Genomic DNA, 20,549 nt, shown 5'->3' on the forward strand with positions numbered 1-20,549 from the left:
GGTGAAAACCCACAACTGAATCACAGTACAGAGAATAAAGCCATAGAGAATAAGTATAGTAAGAGCACAGTATGAAATAGATGGAAGAAAGACAAAAGAGCAAACAATTGGAGTTTTTTGTGCTCCTGCCCTTCCACGGCTCAGACGTGGTACCACTAGTCACAGTGACAGGTCACTTTTACCACCTAATGAATGATCTCAGACGTGTCTGCTCGTTATGTATTGCTCAATGACACATTTTCTATAAAGGCCACTTCACACATAACGAGATCGCTAACGACATCGTTGCTACGTCAGTTTCTGTGACGAAACAACGACTTCACCAGCGATCTCGTTATGTTTGACACGTACCAACGATCCGCCCCCTGCAGCGAGATCGTTGGTCGTTGCTGCATTTCCTGGACCATTTTTGGCTCGTTGGAGTCCTGCTGGACAGGATGGATCTGTATGTTTGACACCTATCAACGATCTCGTTAACGACCTAGATGACAACTTAAAGTGTGACACGTAGGCGTGTAGTTGTGTCACCTTTTCCGCGCCCCCTCTGCACCGATTGGCGCTGAGAACAGTACTGCGTTCTGATTGGGTATCGCTTCATGCATTGTTCCTTTTTGAGCCTTGCTTTGAGGATAGAACCTGCCACTACACCCAGATTCATTCGTACTTTGTTCCCGATTGCTTGTTTGCTTTTAAGATCGAAGCTGAAGTCGCAGGTTCTATCCTCAAAGGCTCAAAAAGGGACAAAGGATGAAGCGATACAAAGTTACTTTCTAGGCCGGCCGCCTAATCAGAATGCAGTATTGGCCACCAATCGGAGCGGAGGGGTGTGGAAAAGGCTACTCATATGCACGCCTACGTGGCTTGCAGCGTCAAACACTACGCCCCTATTCGAGGTCGGAATCGTTACATAGCTGCTGTGTGACAGGGTCTCAACGACTAACGAGATCGTTATACAGGTCGCTGCATCGTTACTAAAGTCGTTGGGAAAATGACTGACATCTCACCAGCGATCCGGAAACTGTGACGTAGTAACGATCTCGTTATGTGTGACTGGACCTTTAAATCAATAGTCTTTCTATAGAAACACTACAGTCAAATAAACACATGCAATAAAATGGTAGCCCCACAGGATAAGTCCTCCTTCACAAAGCTGTGTACCATCCATTTCTTTCATAGTTACCAGACGTACCCATTATAACAGTGTTCCCCAACTCCAGTCCTCAGGAGCCACCATCAGTGCATGTTTTCAGGGTTTCCTTAGTATTGGAGGAGTTGGAATCATCACCTTTGCAATACTAAGGAAATCCTGAAAACCTACACTGTTGGTGGCTCCTGAGGACTGGAGTTGGGGAACACTGCATTATAACCTGTGTGGCTGTTCACTGGGTGTCCATGCAACACACACACGTCCATTTTTTCCCAGCACCACGGATGAGTGAATGAGATTTCTGATATCGCTTCATACTCACCTCTCCTTTGCAGATTCAGCTCTCAAGCACGCCAATTCTTTCAGCGTATGTGCATCGTTTTCCACCCATTCAAATGAATAGGTGGGGGCGGGGGGAATAGCATCAAAAACACACCAAAAAACATTTTACACAGCATTAGAGATGAGCGGACACACATGTTTGAGTTCGCCTGGATTTTAGTTAAAAGTTTGTTTCGAGACCCAGACTTGTCCTGAACTTCTTCACAGCTGAGCACCGGGCGTACCGGAGCCCCCTGATCAAGTGGTTACATACAAACTGCACACAAACATTTCATTTTTTATTCTTAAAGTCTGTGTTTGAGTCAGAGACGGGGACAGCCAGTGTTCAGTATGAATTCAATAGTATGAATCAGCTCACCGTGGAAAAAGCTCAGTCTTGATTTCGTCCTGGAGCACGGACAGGCACTGCCACAGCCCAAAATAATGCAAAAGATGAGGATGTCCAGCTCTTCAGGCAAAAAATCACGTCTTTATTTTATCATGCAGACACAAAGAATGACATGACCAGCACAACGCGTTTCAGGTGAAAGCACTCACCCTTAATCATGAACATCATGATTAAGGGTGAGTGCTTTCACCTGAAACGCGTTGTGCTGGTCATGTCGTTCAGTATGAACCCCAAACTTTACAGTTTGAATTCACTAATCTCTACATAGCATTTTCCCCACCAACACTCCAGTATTTGGAGAAGATAAATCTGCTGCAAATACTGAACTAGTACAAAAACACATTAAAGGGAACCTGTCACCAGATTTTTCCCTATTAAACTAAAAAGAATCACCTTCTGCAGCTCCTGGGCTGCATTCTATGAAGGTGCACCTTGGCCAGACCCCTAATTACCTGTGTTTGCCAGATGGGCGGGCTCATTTTCTGATCCTGTCCCCCCTCCTGCCGCTGATCGCGGTTCTCCTTTCTTGATTGACGTGGTGACGCTGCCGTTATCAGCCTTGCTGCATTTTCAAATCTGCGCAGTTCGCTCTGCCATATCGCAGGCAGAGCAGAAGACATAGCTGCCCTCGCTCACGCCGGTGAGCTTAATGCGCAGGCGCAAGATTATGGTCGAGTACGAGGATGACGCTGGTGAGGTCATGCACAGCGCCGACCATAATCTCGACCATAACTGCGCCTGCGCGAGCCGAGAGAACTGCACAGGCGCGAGATTTGAAAATGCAACGAGGATGATGACGGAGGCGTCATCACGTCAATCAAGAAAAGAAGACAGCGATCAGCGGCAGGAGGGGGGACAGGAGAAGAAAATGAGTCCGCCCATCTGGCCAACACAGGTAATTAGCATACATAACGGCCAAGTTTTATAAAGTTCTTTTTGGGGTCTGGAAGGGGAGATCTGGTGACAGGTTCCCTTTAAAGGGAACCTATCAGGTGCAATATGCATCCAAAACCACAAGCAGTCCTGGGTGCATATTGCTAATCCCTGAATGCTGGGCACTTCCGGTCATGTGCAGTAGACCTCTCTAAAGCCGGGACGTGTACACCTGGCTTCACTCTGCGCATGACCGGAAGTGCCCAGCATTCAGAAGCACAATCACAGCGAATACAGGTATGCGCGGCACCGCTGGTGATGCTGAATTGAATAGAATGTTAGTACACCCCTGTGGGCATACTCACATGCTAAGAGGGCGGCTAGTCGGGGGGATAACACCCTTGGGACTAGTCCCCGTACTCATCAGCATAAGATAAAAGATCTTTAGAAAGACTTTCTAAAGAGCCCTTTATCTATGCTAGTGTATATAGGGACGGTTAGGAAACTAATAGCAATATGCACCCAGAACTGCTCGTGGCTCTGGGTGCATATTGGACCTGACAGGTTCACTTTAATTTATTCAAAAAATATGGCCGCTTTCTTCCAAAAAATAATGGCACAAATGTCCACGAAATTGTGTAGCAGCTCTGCCTCATTGAAGTCCATGTAGAGAATCAGCAGAATTACACAGCCTGTTGTAGCATTGCTTTTGGAAGATTGCAGTTATAGTGTTCTAACCCTTCAAATGGATTTGTGACCCAAAACCAGAAATGGGCTCAAATCATTTTTTGATCTTAACGATTCATTTTTGATTTTCACTTGTAAATCTGACCAAGGTATGGGAATGGCTGCATCTAGGGCCCGGCCACCAGATGAGGAACAAGTAAAAAAAGCAGAGTACAGCTGCGATATGCTGCGTCTGAGTCTCAGAAATGAACGAGTAAGGCCGGTGTCACACGCGTGAGTCTCGCGTTGCATCATCCGGCACGGACTCACACTCTCCTCTCAGCTGCATAGAGAAGCATACAACTGACTCGCTCCTGTCAGGAGAGTGCGAGTCCATACTGGGTGATGCACCGCGAGATACTTGCAAGTGTGACACCGGCCTAACGGATACTTCTCAGCAAGGGAGCTATGGTGCTTCCACCACTCGGGAGTCACACCAACAGTGCAGCTCGCCTTCCTATGCAGTTTCCAATACTCCTATTCCTTTCTGTGATATTCATTCCAATAAGGTAGCTGTATTATGTATGGCTTGGTCACACAGTGCGTGCGGATATGGAAATAATGTGGGTTTATAGTACCAGCAAAAGTGATATTTCTGAAACCTCATGAACATGCTGCTTATTTTTTCCTTGTAAACTTGAACCTTTTAAAAGGGATTACATTTACAAGTCGGTATTTCAGAGTGTTTTTTTCCCCCCATTCATTTGAAGCAAAAAAATAACCTGCTGCAAAACCACTAAATGTGAACAGCCTTGATGTTTGTTGGGGGTTTTTTGCTTTTTTTTTTTTCAGCTCAATGATGAAAAAGGCCTAATGTGCACTGTTTTTTGCCACATTTTTGGGTGCTGCATGCATTTCCTTCCTCAGTCTAGAGATTTCAGTTTTGCTGTGCGCACGTTGCAGCTTTTTTCGGCTGCATTTTTATGGTGACCATAAAGAGTCAGCATGTCATTTCTTTCTGCATTTCTGCCAGCGTTATTTGAGCTCTTCCAGGCATAGATCTCACTTCAAAAAACACACTGGACAAAAACACATGTTCTTTTGGATGCGTTTTTTGAGCCCAGGCTGTGTTTCTGTGACCACAGGATGAAATTCTGTGGTCAAAACAGAGATACAGCGTGCATAGTATGTGCACATGATCAAGACCTGCTATGTCCTGGACATGGCGGGTCCTGACCTGCGGGCAGTGAGTCTCCTCTGCAGGAGACTGCTGCTGTTTGTGCCCATGATACAGGCTCAGGCAGTTGCAGTCTCTTTTCTGTTCTCCCTGTTGTGCAACGCTTGCGTCTCCGCAGCAAAGAGTTGACATGCTGTGGTTTCAGTTTTCACTGCGGGGAGGGTTCCAGAAATCCCATCCACTGTGCTTGTACTGTACAAAGCAGCGAAACACTGCATCCAAAAGCTGTGAACCCGGATGGTGGGCACGCAGCCTATGTAGCCAAACGGTCCATTTGTTTTGTTGTACAAAAACAAGTAATACAAATGCAGCCTTGGGCCTCATTCAGAAATCTGATTTTTCACATTGACTCAAAATATTTTGAGTCAGTTTCATCAGTATCTGGTCTTGATCAGTGATTTTTTTTTTATGTATTAACAAACAAACATTCCAATGTTAATCAGACAGCACACAGATTGTACATTGATGCCATCCACCGCTGACAACTGTGTGCTGCCTGATCCTCACAGCTTCATTGACGTGTACACGCGATTTTCATCTAGGACGACGATCAATAAGGCCTCTTTCACATGTCCGTGCAAAACACACGTTTTGCATGGTCCGTGGTGTGGCTGCGCAGGTGTGCTGTCCCTGTGCTGTGCGACACCCGCATAGTACACAGACAGCATGAACTATACTATACCCACCTGTCTCTGTTGTTGTTGTCTCCAGCGCTGCTGTTGCTTCCGGGTCCACAGTGCAGTGAACATTCATGAGGATAATGAATGGGCCCGGAAGCAAGTAACAGCAGCGCTAAAGACAAGAGAGTATATAACAAAAAAAAAAAAAAACACGTTATTTCAAAGACACGCGTTTTCTCCGGTATGGCCGGGGCCACACAGGAGACTAATGCGATCATCACATGACACTAGGCTCACGCTGGCAGCGCAGCGGGAGCCGAGTGTCATGCGAGTGTCACTGCGACTGAGGTCCGATCATGCGATCGGACCACAGCTGCGGGGGTTGGGCCGGCACTGAGGAGGGGAGCGTCAGTGTTGAGGAGGGGAGGGAGGGATTTCTCTCCCTCTCTCCTCCGTTGCCGGCTATTGCCATTCTCGCTCTGCACTTGCATTACATCGGTGTACTGCGAGTGCTGTGTGATTTTTCTCTCGTCCCATAGACTTGAATGGGTGCGAGAGAAACCAGGAACGCATTACAGTCACAACATGCTGCAATTGTTTTCTCGGTCCAATTAGAGCTGAGAAAATAATTGCTCATGGGTGCTGACACACAGGCAGATACTGGTCCGAGTGGAATGTGATGTTTTATCGCATTGCACTCGCTCTGATTTTCATGCCGTGTGTCTTAGGCCTGTGTCACACAGATTACATCAGTGTCCGGGCCGTGTAACATCAGTGCTACAAGAGAACAACTGACATGTCGCTGTGTAGTACACACGGACACGGATGTGCTCCACACCGACACAGTGTCCATTTCATAACACGGACGTTTGTGCAAGCCCAGTGATTTTAATGGGTCTACATGCGACCGTGTGAAAACGGACGTCACATGTACCGAAAACATGGACGTATGAAAGAGGCCTAACAGACATCTCCAGACGTGCATATAGTCTGCAAAAAAAAAAAAAACACAACAAAATCCACGGACATGGGAATAGCACCAATGACTTTCATACCTATTAAATCTGTGAAAATTGCGGATAGAACATGTACTTGATTCATAGATTGCTTATTATGTATACCCCTTTCAAGATGTAAATCGTCATGTAATAGCGCTATAACAAGAGCCTCATCAGGCTGTTACACTGCTACATAAGGGTACAGCCAGTCGGACATAAGCTGAAACTCTGCCCATCACAAACTCCAATGGCCAGATCACTTTTGTCTTACCAGCAGCCATGTGCCCACCATATCGTCTGGCTCTATATTATGACCTCATTTATATATAGAAAATTTTTATACAAATCTGCCTCATGAATATTATACATATATGAATTGTAAAGCGCTGCAGAATATGTTGGCGCTGTAGAAATAAAGATTATTATCATAAGCACAAGCTCACTGAATGCCAGTATAATCACCACGTATATATACTGAGCATAGGGTAGAATTCATCATCAATTTTAGATTGATGTGGGTCGGAGTACTGGCACCTCTCTGGTCAGCTGTCTGTATGGCACGGCACTCCGCATACCGACATGCCCCCTTCATTATTTCCGCTGCTCTGTGCGGCACAGCTTCCCATTTTTAGTAACGGCAATGCTTGGTATAGCAGATCCGTCTCATTTATTTAAATGGTACAAAGCTGCGACTAAAAATAAAAAGCTGTGCGGTACAGGCCGTGTAAACAATGAAGGGGTGCATCACTCGGGAAGCGCTGTGACCCCTACAAATAGCTGATTGGAGGTATGCCAACTGTCAGACCCTCAACAATATAGCAGTGAGGACCTATGTAGCCATCTAGGCCTCCATACCTTTGGCACCTCTTGGTATAACAACCTTTCGAAGCTGCAAAGTATAAAACAATTTGAACATGTGTTTTCTTTGCCAAGCAACAAACTAAATCCCTCCCAAAATCCCAGATTTTGCTTACATCTTGCATTTCCAAGTTCCCAGATGAAAAATCATGGTTTCCATCAAAGTCTTCGAGATGTTCCTCTAGAGATACTGATTCGTCTCCAGCATGCATCAGAGAAAGTGGACTTTGGCCACCAAGCTTACCATCCAACTGCGTGGGAGATAACAGATTGTCAGACATTGTACTGGCATGAGATCCATTTGGAATATCGGGATCTTGAATCATCGCTAAAAAAGAAGTCTTCTGCTCCCCACCTTTACTATTAATTGGATTCTCAGCCTCATCCCCCCAATCTAAAGGAACTAAATCCTCTAATTCTGCATCAAAACCTAGAGGGGTGGCAATTTTGGAAGCAGTTTCTCCAATACTTTCCACCACTGGCGGCTGTTGTCCATACACCGGCAATGCCATACCAAATTCAGGCTCATCTAGGTTATAATTCATGGGATCCAAGCTATACTCGTGCTCCATGTGATAAGAGTCGGGAGGGTGCATGCCATTTTTTAAGGGTTTAGTGATCTTCATGGATCCGTCTGGATAGCAGTGGTTGGGATCGGGTCTGGCGGGTTGCGTGGCCGGCTCACTATTATAGAAGTACGGCTGGGAGTTTGGCTCTGGTCTTTTCATGTCGTGAGATCCATTCAGGTTTTCTAGATCCATCATGGAGGCAATGTCTTGGAGCCTTCGTAGAGGAATGTAATGAGAAGATGGATCTTGCCCATACCCCGGTGGAGGACTCGGCCGCGGTGGAGTCAGTGGCACGCTGCAGCCGTTCCGTGGCTCTGGGTTTCGGCCACTTTTATATGGAGCATCTGGATCAATGTAATAGCTGGGAGCACTGCTGAGCCTGCCTAGATCACAGGCTTCATCCATCCTGTGCAGACATGAACCTAGGCAGAGAAAAGACACATGAGCAGGAGGCAGGAGCCAAACAATGGAGGATGCCAAACATTCACATACAAAGGCTGCACCATCCCGAGCTCCACTACAGCATGGAGCACATACCCACCAAGTGCAATCACGTCCTCTAGCCAAAATGGCAGCCACCAGCAGAGGCCTACATGAGCAGCAGTGTGTGGCTCTGCCGGTGAGCGCAGGCTGTGCCTAGGGAGAAGGAGGGGGCAGCACGGTACGCCGCGCCGCCATGTGAGCACAGGTCATACGAGCGCCGGCGCCGGCCGGGTTAATCCCGAGGACCGGCTTTGTCCTGCATTATGTACACAGCAGCGCCAAACACATCCGCACGTCGCCAGCACGCGTCTGCATGGCGGGCCGGCACCTCCGCTGTGTGCGGCAGCTCCCCGGCCGGAGTAATGCAGCAATGGAGGATGGAGAGGTCTGCCCCCCGGCCTTACCGTGCGCCTGCCCCTCATCACATAGCGCTAGGCCCGCAGCGGTCTGCACTACCTCCCCCGGCCGCACTGCACGCAGCGGCCACTGCTGGCTGCTTTCTTGCCTCAGAACGGAGGGCGTGCGGAGCCTGCGTGGGGGAGGGGAGGCTGCAGTCAGGAGGCAGCTGGGGTAGTCGTCGGGAGGCTGCACTGCTGTGGGGGAGGGGTGGCACTGCTCGCCAGGCACTGGGGGCAGCACACACACGGGCAGGGGTAGTTAGCTCCTGGGGAGGGCTCTATGGTAGTGCAAGAGCACAGACAATATAAAAATGGCGGCTCGGGTGCGGCCTGTCCCCTCTGCTTCCAGCACATTGCTGAGTGGTGGCCGTCACTCTCACACCTTGTCTCCATTACAGCCGGCCTGTAGTGCTGTGTACATGGCTGACTAGTGTCGGCCATTCCTCAGAGCATGTCCTGTCCTAATGAATAAACATGAGCTGTGCTGTCATGGAGGCAGCCACCTAGAGGGGGCCCGGCTCCTGCACTAGGCCTCTGCTCTGGCCGCACACGGCTCATAGGACAATTGCACAACCAGCAACTCCCCCGCTTTCTAGGGTTACCTCAGGAGCTGGAGGTGATGGTGGTGCTGCAATAGATCCCAAATGTGGCTGCATTATAGGCCATTGTGTGTGACTGTCGCCTCCGAGCAGCGGCGGGAGCATATCCAGAAGTGACTAGCACTGGAGCCCGATGGCTACCAAGCCTGATGTCAGGAGGAGTGCAAAGAACGGATCCATGTAGGAAAGATGAGAGAAGACAGGGCTGTGCACACACACAGAAGACAGGGCTACACACACACACACACACACACACAACAGGGCTGTGCACACACACAGAAGACAGGGCTACACACACACACACACACACACACACACCACGGCTGTGCACACACACAAGACAGGGCTACACACACACACGCACAAGACAGGGCTACACACACACACACACCAGGGCTGTGTGCGCGCACACACACACACACACACACACACACACACACACCAGGGCTACACACACACAAGACAGGGCTACACACACACACACACACGCACACAAGGGCTGTGCACACACAGAAGACAGGGCTGTGCACACAAACACACAGAAGACGGGGCTGTACACACACACACACACACAGAAGACAGGGCTGTGCACACAAACACACACAGAGGACAGGGCTGTGCACACAAACACACAGAGGACAGGGCTGTGCACACACAGAGGACAGGGCTGTGCACACACAGAGATAATTTTAACCAGTAGATCTTTGAATAAAAATAATGTGGAAAAAATGTTTATGTGCTGGAGCAATGTTACATATGTGCCCCCCGCTATGTGCTGTGTAATGTTATATATGTGCCCCCGCTATGTGCTGTGTAATGTTATATATGTGCCCCCTATGTGCTGTGTAATGTTATATATGTGCCCCCCGCTATGTGCTGTGTAATGTTATATGTGCCCCCTATGTGCTGTGTAATGTTATATATGTGCCCCCCGCTATGTGCTGTGTAATGTTATATATGTGCCCCCCGCTATGTGCTGTGTACTGTTATATATGTGCCCCCCGCTATGTGCTGTGTACTGTTATATATGTGCCCCCCGCTTTGTGCTGTGTAATGTTATATATGTGCCCCCTATGTGCTTTGTAATGTTATATATGTGCCCCCCGCTATGTGCTGTGTAATGTTATATATGTGCCCCCCGCTATGTGCTGTGTACTGTTATATATGTGCCCCCCGCTTTGTGCTGTGTAATGTTATATATTTGCCCCCGCTATGTGCTTTGTAATGTTATATATGTGCCCCCCGCTATGTGCTTTGTAATGTTATATATGTGCCCCCCGCTTTGTGCTGTGTAATGTTATATATGTGCCCCCTATGTGCTGTGTAATGTTATATATGTGCCCCCCGCTATGTGCTGTGTAATGTTATATATGTGCCCCCCGCTATGTGCTGTGTAATGTTATATATGTGCCCCCGCTATGTGCTGTGTACTGTTATATATGTGCCCCCCGCTTTGTGCTGTGTAATGTTATATATTTGCCCCAGCTATGTGCTTTGTAATGCTATATATGTGCCCCCCGCTATGTGCTGTGTAATGTTATATATGTGCCCCCGATGTGTAATGTTATATATGTGCTGTGTAATGTTATATATGTGCCCCCGCTATGTGCTGGAGCGATGTAGTGCCGCCATCTTGCTCTCACTCAGACACAGGATCAATGATGGAGGAAGGAGCTGACGGCTCCCTGTTCCATCTCTGTTTCACTGGTATCTACATCTTCAGGTTACAGATATCGGTGAGAATGAGACGCCAGGCGAGGAGCGTTGTTACGGTGCGGGACGAGACTGTATACAGCCATTTAGCTGTCCCATTCTGTAGGCTGCGCTAGAACAACCCAGTTGCTGCATGTTGCCCGGGTCTCATATAGTGGATTATTTTTCCATTGTAAGACTGTGTACACACAGTGCGTTTTTATCACTTTTTTATGCGTTTTTGAATAAAAAAAAACAGCCTGCAAACCCTTATACCAGCAAAGTCAATGAGCATTCTGAATTGTGCACATGTTGCTTTTTTCCCTTGCAGATTTGGTGTAGAAATAAATCTGCAGCGTATCAATTCTGTCAGCGTTTTTTGCACCATTTTTGGACCCCAGAATGCAAGAAAAACACATTGGAAAAAACACATTAAAACTCACCTAAAACGAGGCAAAATGCGTCACTTACGTCGGGTAAAAACTAGCGTATTTCCTGTCAAGAGATGCAGAAAGGGTACAGAAATTTTCGCAAGCAAATAGTCAACATGTGCACATGGCCAAATCCATGCTATGAAGGAAAACGTAAATAGAAAAATTTGCTGTACTTTCTTATTCTGCATCACCATCTACAGGTAAATGTAGGAACTACAGTAACCACATATTTGTTTCACTTTAAGGCTGCTTTCACACATGCGGTTTTTGCTGAGCGGCACAATCCGGCTCTTTGCAGAAAAAACGCAACCGGTTTTTTTTTGCCACCGGTTGCGTTTTTTCGCAAAGACTTTCATTAGTGCCGAATTGGGCCACATGACCTTGCGTTCAGTCCGTTTTTTGCCGGATGCGGCATATTTAGCCCATTCGGCGGCCAGATGGAACGTTGCCTAGCACGCTTTTTTGTGCGGCGAAAAAAACGCATCGCGCCGTATTCGGCGCGATTTATAATGCAAACTTTTGGACGCCGGATGCGGCGTCCTGCAGCAAAAAACGCATCCGGCCGCCGGATGCGGTTTTATGCACTGCGCATGCTCAGTATCAAGCCGCATCCGTCAAAAAACGGACGGGCCGCATGGAAAAACTTATGCAACAGATCCGGTATTTTCGCCGCATCCGTTGCATAGGTTTTTGAGCCTGATTGAGCCGCACTGCAAAAACTGGATGTGTGAAAGCAGCCTAAGGTATATGTGGCGCCCCTGTGGTTAGGTGCTACAGGGGAATACAGCACCTTAACATCAAGGTGCAGTGACCTTTGGTCACAGGTGAAAGAGAGATGAAATGCAGTCTTAGATTGAGTAACATTGACTCAGCAGCTCCTACCTTCATATTCCTGGGACTGTTTATATAGTAGGTCCATAGGGGATTGGAGCCTAGCTGAGCGTGAGACGCGACGTGATTGACAGGACGACTGAGTGACAGTTGGTCAGTTAACAGTCAGTCAGTAAAGAGTGACAAAAAGAGACGAGAGCAAATTGATGACTGAAAGAAGGGCTAGAAATAACATAGACCCGATGTCCTGAGCGAGGGTACCCCAAAAGAAAAGAAAGACACAGGAAAAGGGGTAACCCAGACGGAAAGGGGGCGCTTTAGGTCTGGCGAGAGCCGGCTGAAGAGTTCAGGTCAACACCAGTATAACGGAACCGAGGAGGTTTGTCAGGTTTATCCCCAAAGCATTGACCGTTAACCTGGGATCCTAAATAAGAGGAGTCCCAGCACCCATCAAGAGTCTCACTACTAACTACAAGTCGAGTTCACGACGCTGTTGCGGGATAGATAAAAAAAATCGTGCAGCATCAGACCCCTGGGAAAACCAGTGACGAGACTAACGAGTGGGTTATAGAGGGAGTCACAGAGCCCTCAGAGCAGGGACCGAGAAAGAGACAAGGAAAGGTTACGGCCGGTTTCACACATCCGGCTTTTCGCCGGTTTACCGGATCCGGCGCTCTCCCGTACAGACAATACAGTACAGTGACAGCGCTGTAACTTCCGGGTCACATGCGCTGGTCACATGACAGCATGTGACCGGCGCTTGTTGCGCTGTCACTGTACTGTAGTCACTGTATGGGAGAGCACCGGATCCGGTAAACCGGCGAAAAGCCGGATGTGTGAAACCGGCCTACCTCAGAGAGAGACTCTGTCATTAAATCTCCTCCGAAACTTGTGACCATTGGCCTTCTGGTAACCAAACTGTTTCTGCTGTGAACTGTGCAAACAAACCAGATGCTAGTAAAAAGGACTTGTTTGAACTGATTCAGCAAAAAAACGGAGAATTGTGGTTTAAGGGATAACAATAAATATTTTATTAACTGGCAAATACCATATTATAACACTCATAATTTGCATATGGAGAGCAGGGGTCAAAAAGGGTATCCAGGTATTCAGTATATAGTTAATTAAATCACAATATTGCTACAAGGAAGAACATGTCCACAGAGGATACAGGGAATAAAGTGTCATGTGCAATACAATTACTATTACCACAGAAACAGGGGGATTACATAAACCTTGCACACAGTCCCATGTAAAGTGCTATGCATATCCTAGTGGATCAGACAAGAATTTTAGCAGCACATATATAACAAATCAAGTAACAGTCATGTGTATACCAGTACCCAGAGGTGGAGGGGATGCACACCAAGCCCAAGAATGCACGTTTTCGCGGGTAGCTTTATCAACCAGGCAAGGTAAGAATTGTTTGAACTGATGTGGACTCGGTGTGTCATCTCTCTGCCGTTTGACAGGACCCTGCGACATCAGAGAAGAAGGCAGCCATCACCGCTCGGTCGCTTCCCTCCTGGTCAGCGACCCTCCGCCCTGAGGTAAAATAGCTCCACCTGTGGGGAGCTGAGAGATCTTAAGCTGCCGTCACCATTGCCTCAGAGGTCGGCCGCGGGCAGCGCTGGTATATCCCGCTTACCAGACACCACAGGTGGCGTCACGCATATCCCCAAAATCATCCCTGTACCCCATTCCACAGCCGCAGAGTGAGCGCCCAGGGCACGAAGCCGGGACCGACCACCTGTGATAACCCCATCGAGAGTAAAGTATCCGTAGTCCCGGCGCCAGAGTATCCCCCTACCGAAAATCCTGATGGTTGACTCATATACACCATGTTCCAAATTATTATGCAAATTGGATTTAAGTGTCATAGCGATTAATTATTATTTTTTTTTTTTGCAATGAAACTCATTGATGGTATTGTGTCTCAGGGTTCTTTGGATCTCTGAAATCAATCTCAGATACCTGTGATAATTAGTTTGCCATGTGAGCCCAATAAAAAGAAAACTGGATGTTCCACAATATTAAGCAAGCCATAGTTTTCAAGTAACATGGGAAAGAAAAGGGATCTCTCTGCTGCCGAAAAGCATCAAATAGAGCAATGCCTTGGACAAGGGATGAAAACATTAGATATTTCACAAAAACTTAAGCGTGATTATCGTACTGTGAAGAGATTTGTGGCTGATTCTGAGCACATTAGTGGTCGTGCTGATAAAGGCAGAATGAGGAAGGTTTCTGCCAGGCAAGTCCATCAGATTAAGAGAGCAGCTGCTAAAAAGCCATTACAAACCAGCAAACAGATATTTGAAGCTGCTGGTGCCTCTGGACTCCCTCGAATCTCAAGGTGTAGTATCCTTCAAAGGCTTTTTGTGGTGCGTAAACCTACTATTCGGCCATCCCTAACCAGAGCTCACAAGCAGAAACGGTTGCAGTGGGCCCAGACATACATGAAGACTAATGTTCAACAAGTCTTGTTTACTGATGAGTGTCAAGCAATCCTGGATGGTCCAGATGGATGGCCACCATGTCCCAACAAGGCTGCAACGTCAGTAAGGAGGTGGAGGAGTAGTTTTGGGCTGGAATCATGGGGAGACATCTGGTAGGCTCCTTTAGGGTTTCTGAAGGTGTGATAATGACCTCTGAAAAGTATATAGAGTTTCTGACTCACAACTTTCTTCCATGGTACAAAAAGCAGAAAACGTGCCTTCAGGAGCAAAATCATCTCATGCTGCAAAGAATACCTCTGTGTCATTGGTTGCTATGGGCATAAAAGGAGAAAAGCTCATGATGTGGCCACCATCTTTCCCTGACCTCAACCCTATAGAGAACCTTTGGAGTATCTTCAAGCAAAACATCTATGAGGGTGGGAGGCAGTTCACATCAAAACAGCAGCTCTGGGAGGCTATTCTGACATCATGCAAAGAAATTCAAGCAGAAACTCTCCAAAAACTCACAAGTTCAATGGATGTAAGAATTGTGAAGGTGATATCAAAGAAGGGTTCCTATGTTACCATGTAACTTGGCCTGTTCGGCTGTTTTGGATTTAAATAGCTTTTTATTTCAGTGAATGTGACCTCCTAATGCTGCAAATTCCACAAATGATCATTTTCAGTTCTTTAAAGCATATAAAATGTTTAGAAACTCTACTGTGCCTAAAAATTGGAACAGTGCATTTTGAGTGTTTTTTTAAGTTTGAAGATTATACTGTTATCATTGGGAGGTTTCTTCAATAAAATTCGATGTATACTCTAAGGGCGGCTTTGCACGTTGCGACATCGCACGTGCGATGTCGGTGGGGTCAAATCGAAAGTGACGCACATCCGGCGTCACTTTCGACATCGTACTGTGTAAATGCTAGATGATACGATGAACGAGCGCAAAAACGTCGTTATCGTATCATCGTTGCATTCACAGACATTTCCATAATGCCGGTGCCGCGACAGGTACGATGTTGTTCCTCGTTCCTGCGGCAGCGCACATCGCTGTGTATGAAGCCGCAGGAGCGAGGAACATCTCCTTACCTGCCGCCGGCGGCTATGTGGAAGGAAGGAGGTGGGCGGGATGTTTACATCCCGCTCATCTCCGCCCCTCCACCGCTATTGGCCGCCTGCCGTGTGACGTTGATATGACGCCGCACGACCCGCCCCCTTAGGAAGGAGGCGGGTCGCCGGCCAGAGCGACGGTCGCAGAGCAGGTGAGTGCATGTGAAGCTGGCGTAGCGATAATTTTCGCTACGCCAGCTATCACAAGATATCGTACCTGCGACGGGGGCGGGGACTATCGCGTGCGACATCGCAGCATCGGCTTGCGATGTCGCAACGTGCAAAGCCCGCCTAAAGGTACCGTCACACTTAGCGACGCTCCAGCGATCCCACCAGCAACCTGACCTGGCAGGGAACGCTGGAGCGTCGCTACACGGGTTGCTGGTGAGCTGTCACACAGGCAGATCTCACCAGTGACCAGCCAGCAGCGACGCGTGGAAGCGATGCTGCGCTTGGTATCTAAGGTAAATATCGGGTAACCAACCCGATATTTACCTTGGTTACCAGCGCACACCGCTTAGCGCTGGCTCCCTGCACTCCTAGCCAGAGTACACATCGGCACTGACAGCGTGAGAGCGGCGGACACTGGTAACTAATGTAAATATCGGGTAACCAAGAAAAGGGCTTCTTGGTTACCAGCGTCCGCAGAAGCCGGCTCCCGGCTCACTGCACATTCAGTTGTTGCTCTGTCGCTGTCACACACAGCGATCTGTGCTTCACAGCGGGAGAGCAACAACTAAAAAATGGTCCAGGATATTTAGCAACAACCAACGACCTCACAGCAGGGGCCAGGTTGTTGCTGGATGTCACACACAGCAACATCGCTATCAACATCGCTGTTGCGTCACAAAAGTTAGCGATGTTGCTTAGTGAGACGTGGCCTTAATAACGGGTGATGACTTTTATTAGACTGTCATTTGCACCGACAATTTAGGAAAATCAGAGAAAATATCATTTTGCAAAATAATTTGGAACATGGTGTAAAATGCTAATTCTTGGGTTTACATATTTCTCAAATAGGTGAGTAGATAACTGTTAAAACAGACATATGTAATGTCTGCAAATATATGTAACATATTGATATTTAACAGAAACGCACGTGACTGAAGACCTAATGATGACAGTGTGTGTATTACACACTATCACTATTTTACTGTATTCCCTGTGGAAGGGGGCTGTCACAAGGGCGTTGTCTTACTGCCGGTCACAATGACTAGTTTCACCCAGCTTTTCTCACTAGAAATGAATTGTGAGAAGGGCAGCTGGTGCCTCAGTGGTTAGCTCTGTTGCTATGCAGTAGTGGGGGCCTGGGTTCAAATCCAACCAAGGACAACATCAACAGGGAGTTTGTATGTTCTTCCTGTGTTTGAATGGGTGTCCTCCCATGCTCCAAAATATTGTACTGATGGGGATGTAGACTGTGAGGCCCTATGGGGGCAGTGATGATAATTTCTGTAAAACATTGTGTAATATGATGGTGCAAGCAATGCATAATACTAACTGCAAGTAAAGAAATTCTGACCAGGTACCTGCAAGGGTAATACAAAGGAACTGCAGACTGTTCTTCTGAGAACAGAAAGTCCCTTAAAAGGACCCCCTATTAAATAAAAGTGGATACTTAAAACCCACAGCATTAAGGTATGACAGCTGAGAGATAATGTGATAGGTCATGTGATTAACGCATATCTGCAGATGCAAGAAGCCAGAGATACAGCGGCGTGCATAGCACACATTTTTTCCCCAAAATGTACTGTACATCACTGTACATAATAGAGGATATTATATAATAATAAACAGCTCTATATACTGTACAAGAGGACACTATATAACAAGGAACGGTACTATACATAACAAAAGGGACTGCAATGTAATAAGGGGTGGCACTATATACAACTACAGGGGATGCCATACAAAATATGGGACGGATCGCTCAGTGTGCATAATTAATAACCTTTCTTAAACAGACAGACCGCAGTAAATGACTGCCAATCAACAATGGTTTACCGATTAGTGCTGGTTAGTCCGTGTAAAAGCCCCCCTATACAGCACAACTATACAAAATAAATATTTACGCCCAATAACTTACCACTGACGTCTCGTCTGATTACAGCTTTTTTCTTCTTTATATCCATATGAGGGTTTGATTTTCCTGGCGTAGTTTTGAATGATACCAATCATTTTGACACCCAATGTTCTGGAAAATGGGGAAAAAAATGTTCTCTTGCTGGCATTAAATGTCTGTTAGAAACAACCTGGAAACATGATCCTTTAAGTGAGTGTGATCTACTTTTTGTGGGTTTTTTAAAATATTTTTTAATATATTTTTTTCCTTTGTAAAGCTGGGTTCACACTAAGCGACAACGACGTCGCTGTTACGTCACCATTTTCGGTGACGTAACAGCGACCTTGTAAGTCGCTTTTATGATCGCTGCTTAGCTGTCAAACACAGCAGAAGCAGCGATCATAACGTCGCTACATGTGCAGAGAGCAGGGAGCCGCGCTTAGCGCTGGCTCCTTGCTCTCCTAGGTACAGTACACACCGGGTTAATTAACCCGATGTGTGCTGCAGCTACATGTCACAGTGCAGAGAGCAGGGAGCCGCGCACACTGCTTAGCGCTGGCTCCTTGCTCTCCTTGCTACAGTATACATCGGGTTAATTACCCGATGCATACTGCAGCCACATGTCACAGTGCAGGAGCCGGCGCTGGCAGCAAGAGCGGAGGCTGGTAACGAAGGTAAATATCGGGTAACCAGGGAAAGGTCTTCCCTTGGTTACCCGATGTTTACGCTGGTTACAGCTTACCGCAGCTGCCAGACGCCGGCTCCTGCTCCCTGCTCGCTTCATTTCGTCGCTCTCTCGTTGTCACACACAGCGATGTGTGCGTCACAGCGGGAGAGTGACGACCAAAAAATGAAGCTGGACATTCAGCAACGACCGGCGACCTCACAGCAGGGGCCGGGTCGTTGCTGGATGTCACACACAGCGACAGCGACGGGACGTCGCTGCAACGTCACAGAAAATGGTGACGTAGCAGCGACGTCGTTGTCGTTGTCGCTGTGTGTGACACCAGCTTTAGTCCCTTTAAAGGACTTGAACCTGTAATTGTTTGATCACTTGTACTATACACAGCTGTACTTTAGCATTGCTGCATGTAGAAAAAATGGCTTTCACCTCTGAAACCCAGACGCAGGCAGGGTTTCAATAGAGCTCTGTAATCGCAGGCATTGGGGTCTTTAGCAGACCCCCGACTGTCATTGAAATCCATGTACATCCCATGATCGCACATGTCACATGGGAGGGTGTAGAGAGTGGACAAGTCCCCTGTCAGTGTGATTTGAATGCCGTTGTCAGAGAATGACAGTGGTATTTAAGAATAATCTATTATGTCCCCAAATGCTATTAACCTGCAGATGTAGGGTTAATCTGCAGGTGAATTGTGTTAGAAAGGTGCCTGAATGCTATACTGAAAGTGCAGCTCATGGAAAAAATAATGAACTTTATTCATCTCGGGTGCCGCCAGTTTTCATTCATACATGTGCAGGGCCTACTTACATGAGCCACTAATAGTGCTCTGAGCAGCAACTGTAGTCTTGTCATACACATCTGTATGGCTGAAAGCCGGCAGCTCGTGGGTGCAATATAGTTCACTTTTCTTCTCATGAGCTGTGCTTTCAGTACAGCAGTTGGCACCTTTCTAACACTATTACCTGCAGGTTAACCTTACATCTGCACTTTAATAATGTAGCGCTCCTGAAGCCATCAGGGAGCTACAAGGTTCTGCATCCTCACCAGGATGCAGTGCCTACCCCCTAGGGTCCCGGAAGACCTGCGCCAGTAACACACAAACACTCCAGGTAATCCCAGTTTTTCCCCAACAATCCCCCATACAGTGGTGCAAAGCTAGGGTCGGACCAATGGATGGCCGCCTGGAGGTAGAGCCAGTCCAGTCCACTAGTTAACCAGGTGGGAGGGGCAGACAGTGGACAGTAGTCAGTCGGAGGCTGAGTAGGAGAGAGTGAAGGTGGACGTGAGGAGACGCACTGACAAGGAGTTGACAGTAACCTGGTGCACAGGAGGGTAGTTGGCGGTGGAGTACTCCCGAAACTACGCACCAATGGGGTACAGGACTCTAGGTCAGGCATAAAGCTCTATGCAGGCCTGATAACACCTGCACAGCAAGGGGACCATCAAGGACCGCGCTGACCCTAAAATTCCGAGACTCAGTAGCAAAGAGAGAGCCGGGGACAGGACCAGAGACTCCAACCTCACAGGTTTCACGCTACTGTCATACGGACAGCAGTGGAAAATCCACCGGACGGGGACCCCCAGTTGCTCTTCGCCACGGGGACCCACTAACCAGAGACAGGTGCAGGGGAAGAAGGTACCAAATTACTACACTGGCACTGGAACAAAGGGGACCTGAAGGTGAAACCAGCCGGCCTCGGGTGACCAGTTACCACCAGGGCCCGGCCCTGCTTGCGGAGGGTCTAACATCCAGGCTGCCATTAACACCAGCCCCAGTAGTGGACATTGTGCAGCGGAGGCTCCATCTACATAGCCGCAACACCGCAAGTGGCGTCACATGTGAACACTATTCTAATCACCTGTAAATATTCCCCTTTTTAAAAAGGGCCCAGGGCACGGAACCGGGCAACGGCCACCAAAGTGTCATTCTCCAGATATACACTGCCTGAGACCGAGTACCCCATATCCCTGGGCTTCACAATAGCATTATCCAATATGACAGGTTCCCTTTAAATGGGTTGTGCACTACTCGGACAACCCCATTCAATCCTTGTTCACCCTTGTAAGATAACAACAGTTAGCTGCTGACCCCAGCCCCTGCTTCAGCTGTATATGC

The 20,549-nt window shown here is 47.7% G+C and overlaps 1 protein-coding gene across 1 annotated transcript in view; it reads right to left on the bottom strand.

Annotated features, from left to right (window-relative positions):
* NSD1 (nuclear receptor binding SET domain protein 1) overlaps positions 1-8,994 on the bottom strand; it is a 284,356-nt gene extending 275,362 nt beyond the window's left edge. Inside the window, 2 exon segments of the mRNA XM_075344528.1 lie at positions 7,246-8,120; positions 8,586-8,994. Coding sequence (XP_075200643.1) covers positions 7,246-8,103 — 858 coding nt within the window. The 5' untranslated portion in view covers positions 8,104-8,120; positions 8,586-8,994.
* Between the last annotated feature and the right edge of the window lie 11,555 nt (positions 8,995-20,549).

Source organism: Anomaloglossus baeobatrachus, chromosome 4 (genome assembly GCF_048569485.1).
Source record: "Anomaloglossus baeobatrachus isolate aAnoBae1 chromosome 4, aAnoBae1.hap1, whole genome shotgun sequence".
Classification (NCBI taxonomy): Eukaryota; Metazoa; Chordata; class Amphibia; order Anura; family Aromobatidae; genus Anomaloglossus; species Anomaloglossus baeobatrachus.